This window comes from Pseudopodoces humilis, chromosome 21, assembly GCF_049639895.1.
Source record: "Pseudopodoces humilis isolate 2021_Gansu_Grassland_sample_001 chromosome 21, ASM4963989v1, whole genome shotgun sequence".
Classification (NCBI taxonomy): Eukaryota; Metazoa; Chordata; class Aves; order Passeriformes; family Paridae; genus Pseudopodoces; species Pseudopodoces humilis.
The window spans coordinates 6,903,561-6,912,864 of NC_142220.1; the positions used below are offsets into that span (position 1 = coordinate 6,903,561).

Here is a 9,304-nt window from a genome sequence, read left to right on the forward strand (position 1 = left end):
TGAATTGTGGAGGGTTTTAACCTGCGTGGGTCATGGGATGGCAGCTTCAGTGCTCTTCTTAAAGGCTGAGAGGGGAATGAAACCTCAGGAAAAGTGGAGGGAATCCCAAGGGGCTCAGGGAGGAGAAAGGGAACCTGACACCTCCTGCTCTGAACTCCTGCCTGTGCCCACACCTCATGGTCATACATAGCCATCCTCTCTGTGTGTTCTTTGTCCAGGTGGGAGTTTGCTGCAAAGTTCTGCTCCTGTAAATATCCCCGGGTCCCTTGGAAGCTCTGCCTCCTTTCACTCCGCCTCTCCTTCTCCACCGGTCAGCCTCTCATCGCATTTCCTCCATCAGCCCCAGGGACACTTAAGCCAGTCAGAAAACACGTTCCTGGGCACATCAGCTTCTCATGGATCATTAGGTAAATGCACAGTGTGTGTGTGTCCCATGTACATGCCTGTCTGTGCCATGTAAGTATTTTCTTTTCAGTTGGCTTTAATTTCAATGTGTTATTTCACTGCTGCCATGTATCTCTTCTTCCCATGAGAACAGCAATGGGACTAGAAGCTGTTTTACCAAAAGTCAGCTAATACCTCATGAACAAGGGAGCAATTCCCTCTAGTTCCCTGGTTTCTGGGCTGAGAAAAAGGGACTTATAGGTTAATTGTCTTGCTCTGATGATGCCTTTCGGGGAAAGGAGCTCTGCCTCTTCCAGCCAGCGGTGCTTTGCTGAGACTTCATATAAAACTCAGAGCTGGGTGCTTATCTTGGCTTAGTTTAGGTAGGGATTGCAGTTTGCCCTTGGGGCTGCTTGTGGGTCAGAGTGGCTTCTGGGAGCTCTAGAGCAGACCTGGGCCACTGTTTGACACTGCACCAGTTCTGCAGTGTGGACTTTCCAAAAAGACAGTGTTCCAGTTTTGTCCCCTTTGCTCCTTCCTTCCCTTCCTCAAGGGTCCTTTTCCTGCATGAGGGACTGAAGGAAGAGAAATTACTTTGGAGCTTCAGCTGTATCAGGAAAAACAGGGAATTTAGCAGACAAATCTATTTTTATTATCAAGACACAGGATTACCTTGAGAAATAAAACTGTTTGGCCTCCAGGCTACAGGGACACCAGTTCTGCTCATTTCTGTGCGTAACAGTAAATATTAATTCTCTCTATTGATGCTAGACATAAATGCCTCTTAAAATCTGAGATACACTTTAATCTTTAATATTCAGCTTAACCTAATAAAATGATTACATGCTTGTGTAAGCTATTTCTGCATGCACTTATCTGTGTAACTCCATCCCTTGTTTGCACAGCCCAAGCTCATGCTTCCATGCTTGCCATTGCTGCTTGTTTGGCTTTAACAGCTTTTACAATTAACTGTAATAAAAGACATCAGAAGCCATCTCTGCTCTTAATTAGGTTGAGGCTGGCTGTTCATCCCAGTTTTTGTAAGGAAAGAAAAAATTGCTGTTTCAGAAGAAATGAGTTATGTTTATCTTGACTGTGTATTTATACAAGTAAAAAGCAAAAAGTTGCAAGAAATTCACAAATGCATTAAAATAATTTATTTATAAAAGATATTTTTCCATGAACACAACAAATCCTTTGCTGGGGTTTTGAAAAGATATTTAAATAGTTTCTTAGCAGTTGGCAATCATCTGTTCCATTTAACTTAGTGAATGCACATAACATGTCAAGTGTGTAGCTAATCACTTATTTGTATTGAAATTGAGTTAAAATACCTAGTTTTGGGCTGGTTTCCACTGTGCTAGGTGTGAAATATGCAGAGGTTTTCCTTCCCAAAGGGGCTTGATACTTCCAATGTGAAATGAGAACAGCAGCTGGGAAGAGGGAGTTTAAATTGAAAGATCAATTTGGTCAGCACTGTGGCAGAATTTGTGGCTTGCCAGCATCCTGCTTAATGCTGGATTCCCATTCAAGAAAACTGAGGTTTAAAAAACAAAATGTGAGTTGGGATTCCATTAAAACTTCTTGCTTTCAACTGTGCACTCTTCAGAGCAGCTGAAATGGATCTGTGGTAAGTGGCCTGAGCAGGCAAAGATCCTTTGCTGCTCTGCTGAATGAGTTAATGTGCCTAAACCCTTGGTGAAGACAAGTTACTATTTTTCAGCTGTATTTTTGTGTCTTGGCTGGGAAGTCAGTGCTGCTGGGATAGACCTCAGTGAGAGGCTGTTGACTCAAAGGGTCACTTGCAGGACAGTTTAGCTGCTGTGAGATCAGAATTATCAACAGCAGCTCAATTTAACACCACTGCATGAAAATGGCTCCCACATCAAACTGGAGCAAATTGTGTGGGTAAGAGTCCACACTCTGTCTCAATATTACCTTTTCCTACTAGTTTTCCCCTGAATGCGCAAACATTGGACTCTGGAAAAATAGCCACTTTTGTCTACAACTGATATTCTACTCCTTTGTCTCCTAAGCCTTGAATTTCTTCCTGAAAAGAGAGTTTATTTGAACAAGCTAAAATAGAGAAATAGAGAATTCTTTTTCTCTGATGCTGCTCACTAGCTCAGTGCTAGAGCTCTGCAGGGGATGAAGCAGATACAGATACTATTGTCTCTACTTGTTTATAAACAGGATTTTCCACTTTTGTTCCTTGTGTATGGAAACAGTAATGGCTTGGAGCATTTTTGTGTCACTGTTTGGAAGTGAGGCTCCTTTTCTAAGCCCCACACTGAGGAGACAAAAGCAGAAGTTTCTCAGGGTGTAGGGTGGGAGGAAGCACCACCTGGGCTCTGTGAACCAACTCTGGTGGCTATGCTGCCCTGAAAAGTGGGGACGTAGAAGCAGATCAGGGGTTCTCCTGAAAGAAGGGGCGTTCAGGCTGACAGTCAGCTCTGCTGTAAAAGTGATGCTTCTAAAAACAGCCTGATTCAAGAGTTGCCTCCACTCAGTGTCATGGTTCCTTCCTCCATCACTAAAGATGAGGCCTAATAGTGTGAAATTTCCCTATAAAGTCCCTCTGTGATGGACTCTGGGGTCATGGGGATGAAACTGATTCCTAAATGAAGTTTGTATCCTGTTTACACATTTTTGAATCCTGGATTTCACAGGTTAGGGAGAAAATGGGGAAATTGCCAGCACCTGTGACATAACCCTCTCTATTTCCCTGTGAAACAGGTTTAAATGGGATGAACAGCAGCATATGGGAACACTTTGCTTCGGGGAGTTTTTCGCCCAGTACCTCACCTGCATTTCTGTCAGGTCCAGGTGCTGCGGAGATGGCACGGCTACGACAAGAACTGGACGAAGCCAACGGCACAATAAAGCAGTGGGAAGAGTCTTGGAAACAAGCCAAGCAGGTACTTGGGCAAATCATGGGATTAGGGAGTGTAAAGGAGTAGGGGGTGTCAGCCTTTCAACAGGCTCTTTCTGGACATGGAGGTGATGGACAGAGCTGTAGGTTTTACAGGTTCTCAGCATTCTTTCCTCTCCCTTGGAAATCACCAAATCACTGGGCCTGGTGTGTTCAGGTGCTGGAAGTGCAAGGCCAGATGTCAGGACAGGCACCCTGAGGCGTTTGACAGTCTCTCAGAGCTTCGATCCATGATAATTTGTCAGTTTGAAAGTTCCTCCCCTGAACACTGTGAGCCAGATGAGTAGAGCCACGGCCCAAGCAGATGGGATATGTGGAATGAGCAGTGCCTTGAAGTAAGGCTCCAAACATGTTTCAGAATTTGGGAACAGGGCAGATGGGTCAGAACCAGTGTGAGGAGTGTATGGAAATTGATAGTTTTGCCTGGGTTTCTCTTTGGAGGCAGACCAAGTTTTCAGACTGCTTCTTTTACCCCATTTGTTGGAACTTGCAGGCTTGTGATGCTTGGAAAAAGGAGGCAGAGGAGGCAAATGATCGCGCCAACACAGCTAACATGGAATGTGAACTGGCCCGGGAGCAGAGGGAAGCCTTGGAGCTGCAAGTGAAGAAACTGCAGGAGGAGCTGGAGAGGATCCACACCGGCCAGGACCCGCAGTTCCTGCGCTCCTTCTCTGACCTGGAGACGCTCTCGCTCTCGTCACTCTACACCCTGCAGAAACAGCTGCGGGCAAACCTGGAGAAAGTGGACAAGGTGAGTGCCAGGGCCTGGCAGGGCAGGGCTCTGCCCTCTGTGCTCCTACAGGTCACAGCTTTTTCCCTTTCTTTAGTAGACTCAGAAATCAGAAGCCTATCGGAGCACTTCCAGGTAGATGTAATCAAAGTGAGCTCTAGCTGGCTCACAGGGAAATAACTCCATCTTCTTTGTACCTAAAGTACAGAATTTAAATCAGTCAAAGCCGCTGTGTTGATCCTGAAGGTCCTGAAAGGCATCACACTGTGCTGCTTTACTTTTGCTTCAGGACATGAACAGGGTAGACAGCTGCAAGTGCTCCCTGCCCTTCCCCAAGCCACTGAGCCCTTTGCCGTGTGTGTGACACTGACGCTGTGCCCTGTCCCCCTCTCTTGCAGGCGGTATTTCAGATGCAGTCAGTGAAATGCCTTAAGTGTCAGGAGGAGAACCGGGTGGTGTTACCGTGCCAACACGCGGTGCTGTGCGAGACGTGCGCTGAGGAGGGCGAGTGCCTCATCTGCCACCCCAACAGGCCCCACTCCCTGCAGTCGTGACCTCCCGAGGACACTCCTTCTGATCATATCCTATAGAACTTTTTAACTTTATACATACGTACATATATATGTATGTGTATATATATATATGTATATATGTGTGCGGTTGGGTGTGGCTGTGCACGTGTAGGGACGTGCACACACACACGCACATGCACACATGAAAACAGAAAATTAGTTGCAGAGCACTTTTTAATATTTTACATCCCGTATCTAAACTGCCCCTCACCCGTGCCCCACTAATTCTAACTCTTGATGAACTTTGAGAGCTGTTTTTAATACAGATCAAAGGGCCATTTGCAAAGAGTCTGTGTTTCTCCTCTTTTCTATTTAGGTGATAACAAATTTTTGACTATTTCCAGAAGGACTTAGAGTGGGCAAGAGGGGCTTCCACGTGCTTTCCAGAGGAAGAGTTGAGATCACAGGGAGGATCGAGGTGGATTGAAATGACTTGCTCATGCCTTCGGTCCCCCTGCTCTTTCACTGACCCAGCTTGGTTAAAGCCGTCCTCCCTGATGGGAGCTCTGCCAGGCTCCTGCCTGGAGGGCCTCACACTGCCCATCTCTGAATGTGCAGGAACTTTGTCTGTCATTTAATCAGCAAAGTTCACTTTTTAAATTTTTTTACGCTCTTTGTATATTTGTATGAAAAGAAGAAAAGAGGGAAAAAAATATTTATATTGGACCTAGAGCAAGCCAAGCCCCAAAATTCAGTGAGCAATGTTCACTTCTGATGCAGCCAACATGTTCCAAGTCTGAGCAGCCTTAGAAGTATTGCCCTTGGGTGAGCCAATGCCCTTTATGAAGGAAATTTGGATGCAGAGGTTAGTTCTCTCCGGGCACCCCTTTGTCTGGTGGCTGTCCAGAGACTTTTTACTGTTTCAGACCAGATTAGTTTTGTTTTAGCCACAGGGACCTGACTCGTAGTCACTGCTGAAGTGCATGAACCAATTCCAGATAGGCTGAGGACATTTTTGTTGCCTGTATCAGCAGCTCAAGGGGGGTTTGTGGATTGCTGGCTCCAGAGATCCTTGTGCTGGAGATGTGTGGTGACAGAAATAGTCCAGCAGGACAGAGAAATGCCACCAGCTCAGACCTGCCCAGCGGCTGAGCTTTCCTGTGACTTTCCCTACCAGCATGTCCATTGGATTTTTACATCAGGTGGATTGCAGTAACCTGCTGGGATCTCAACCAAAAGGCCACTCAGTTGACTAAACATTTTTATTTTGCACAGGGATGGTCCTGTGCTGCCCCTCCCTGACCTGGAAAAGCACTGGAACCTCCAGCTGCCCACTATTGTAGGAAAACTGAATTTTTACCAGAGCCTCTCAGAAAGCTTCATCTTTAATACAAACACATAATTAGGTTTGCTTCCATAATTCCACCTTTCCTCTCCATGGAAGGGGTTAATATGCATTCCCAGATGATCTCTTAAGTGCAGCTCTGTGTAGTTCTTTTTTATGTTTTCCCATTAACTTGTTTTTGGGTTTTTTGGTAAAAATGCTTTTTTTCCATGTGTATTTTATTGTAACTAGCATCAGGTTTTTTAATTTTTTTTAATGGAGAGACACTGTTGAGTGACTATTGTGGCTATGTTGTTTGGTTATAGCCTTTGAATGTCTGTGCCATGGGGCAGCACATCTGCCTTGGTCTGATCTTAAGGAAAGACCTTTTATTAAAATACGTGAACATTTCTCTTTTTTTTAGGAAAAATAAAAAATAAAAAAAAATTAAAGTGGGGGGGAGGAGGAGGAAAAAGCCCAAATAAGAAAAAAAAATACTAAAAAGTTTTTTTTGTAACTAACTTAAATCATAGGAAATAAACACTTGAATCAGGTCTTTAGTATTTATAAGCAGCAGAGCTGATCAGCCCGTTTTTGGCTATGGTTTGTAACACTTTTTATGAGCATGGGGGTTTCTCTGCTCCTCCCTGGGGGCTGCTCAGGGGTGATGCTGCCTTTTGCCCACCCTCTTTTTCCAGATCTGTCCAGCACCAGCTCCGTGACTCCACCAGGGAATCCCTCTACATGGAACTTATCCCCTGAGGGCAGCCTGGGCTGTCTCTGTGGGACTTCCAGTCACGGGGTGATGCAGGACTTGGGGGGTTAAGGGGAAAGAGCTGTTTGCCCCCAGTTTCCCTGGGGTACAAGGAAAAATTCCTGGCCAGAGAAAATGTGTTTTTCCCTTTTGAGTAAAACAGTTTCTCTGTTTTAAAACTTATACTGAAGGACCAAAGAATTCAGAATTTCACCTGTTTGTGGCCCTTAAATTTTAACTTTCCATTGCCACACTGCACTCATGGCAGAGCAGCCTGAAGGAATTAGCACTAGACCCTTCCCTTGCCCCCACCCCAACCTCTCTCAGCACTCTCTTTGCACAAGCACATAGATTTTCTCACTTTCCTCTGGTTCTTGAAGAAACACTTCCTAAATTTAGGTTTCTATCTATTTGTTTGCTGCTTTAAAAAAAAAAAAGGAGAGGAATATTGAAATGTGAATTTATTTTCTTAAGCATCAGATGGAAAAGAGAACTTCATCTTTGCATATTTTGTGAATGTTCTGGTGGGCCATTTAAAGACAATTTCTGAACCAAATGAGGTGGGAGCAGGGGGAAGGAGCAGCATTCCTGACCCACTCCAGCAGTTGTTGCTGCCTGCTCCGTGCAGTAAGGACAAACCATAATCACAGCACTGCAGTTGAGGCTTGAGAGTCTGTGATCAGCTTTTGTGTGGTGTAAAAAGAGTTGAAATAAACCTGGTGCTAATAAGTGCAGCCCCTGTCACGTACTGTCAGGCTTCCTTCTGAAGTGGGAACTCCCTTTACAGGACACACAGTAACACAGCAGAGCTGAGGGGGCTTCAAACAAACAAAAGTGGGCTCCACACAGGGTTCCTGGGGGAGCAGCCCAGCTGAACAGCCCTGACCACATCTGGGTCCTGCCCCCTCACACAGAGTCCTTGGATAATGACATTTTCCTCCCCAAATTTTTGGGAGTCTCAGAAGAGCTGACCTGGGTGATGAATTGGGCAGGTCAGACCCTTCTGAGAGCTGGGGGAAGGGAGTTGTGGTTGTGTTGTGAAACCACAGCATCCTAAAGGTCAATAAACTTGTACATTATTACGGAAAACCAACCCAAAGCAGGTGGCTTGGGACAACAGGAGCCTGGGTAGATCCAGAGCAACAAGCAGGGTTGGAGCTGTAGGTGAGAGCCAGGAGCTGAAGGATGTTGGCATTTTGGGCTAACAGGACCACTTTGAGCTCCTCTCCAGCCTTAGGTGCCACAGCCACGTGCCTGCTGTGGCACGGGAGGGACCAGGCAAGGCTCTCAGAGCTGGAGCACATTTCCTAAAGCAGATCCCTCCCCTGGGGGGTCCCTGCAGCTGATCCCCTGCAGAAGGGTTTTACACTTTTGTTCATCTCTGAAGCTGAACCTGAGCCACTGGCAAGGCTTGTGCAGCTGAGACAATGAAGAGAATTCCTTACCCTGGGAGGAAGCCCATAACACCGAATGGACTCAGTCACCCCTTGCTGTTCCACCAGTCTCCGAACCTCCTCTCTTCCTCCTTTTCCCCTATCTGAGAAGGAAGAATATTACCAGTGTTTTCCTCCAGAGTTATAATCCTTGGAGTGATGGCCAACAGCAAAATAGATGTTACTGATGTAAAATCTAGTATTTTAAAGGTGAAGTATTCCTGCAAAGTAGTGACTGCATTGGAGAGATTTCTGGGGCTTCCCCACTCCGTAGCTTCCAATGTTAAAACAAAATAAATACAGTATACGTTTTAAAAAAATAATAATAATAATACACACTGCAGTATTTCTGGTGGCAATTCTTGCCCAGTCCCTTCCCTGCTTTCCCCAGGAGGAAGGGCACTGGGCAGAGGCGCCCCTAGTCCGTGTAGAAGTTGGCAGAATGGTGATCAGTGGTGTAAAACGTGTTGTTGATTCCATGTATAGAACTGTGATTTCAGCTGTCGTTCTCTCGTACTCTGTAAATATGTGTTTTGGCTGTCGGAAACCTGGTTTAGACTCTTTTCTTGGCAGAGTGAATTTGCATGTGGGGCTGGAAAGAACTCAATCTGTGTCACAGTTTCCAAGGGCAGGATGGATTTTTTTTTTCTTTTTTTTTCTTTTTTTTTTTTTAGAGGACAATAAATTTTTATTTTTTTGCTAAGAAAAAAACTACAAACTGAAGCGGTGTGTGCGTGTGTGTGTGCGCATGCGTGCCCGGGTGGATGTGCAGCCCCAGGCTCTGCTCTGGGCCTTGGGAGGGTGGAGAAATCTGGGCTTTGGAGCCTTCAAAACAACAGATCTGTGGCAAATTTTCACACAACCAAGAGTAATTTCGCTCTGAGCTCCCCTCCGTTTTCGGGGTGTTGCAATTCACTTTCCTGGTGGAGGCATAGTAAAGAGGGTTATGCAATGTGGTTAAGGTGGGGCAGAGACCCCTTTGGAGGTGGCAAATCAAAACATTTCTCATCCAAATTCTTGGTCTGGACATGGATTTATGTCCTGGAAGAGCCAGGCTGGGCAGAGGTGAGCTGTGCCTGCACAGTGTTTTGTGTGTTGGCACCCAAAAGAACACACCCAGCCTGTGGATCCAAAAATTACCTGTTAATTTTGGTCTAATTAATGCTTCAAAGATGTATCGACCACTTCCCATTAGTCCCATCACAACAAAAATCTGAATGGGCCCATTTGTATTG

The 9,304-nt window shown here is 45.6% G+C and overlaps 1 protein-coding gene across 5 annotated transcripts in view; it reads left to right on the forward strand.

The window, feature by feature from the left end:
• UNK (unk zinc finger) overlaps window positions 1-8,717 on the forward strand; it is a 44,652-nt gene extending 35,935 nt beyond the window's left edge. The window contains exons 13-16 of one of the 5 annotated variants that reach the window (XM_014255831.2): window positions 219-407; window positions 3,121-3,302; window positions 3,810-4,067; window positions 4,445-8,717. In XM_014255831.2, coding sequence (XP_014111306.1) covers window positions 219-407; window positions 3,121-3,302; window positions 3,810-4,067; window positions 4,445-4,600 — 785 coding nt within the window. In that variant the 3' untranslated portion in view covers window positions 4,601-8,717. The remainder of the gene's footprint in view (window positions 1-218; window positions 408-3,120; window positions 3,303-3,809; window positions 4,068-4,444) is intronic. The other 4 variants (XM_014255829.2, XM_014255830.2, XM_014255833.2 and 1 more) reach the window with 4 other exon arrangements.
• The last annotated feature ends 587 nt before the right edge of the window (window positions 8,718-9,304 follow it).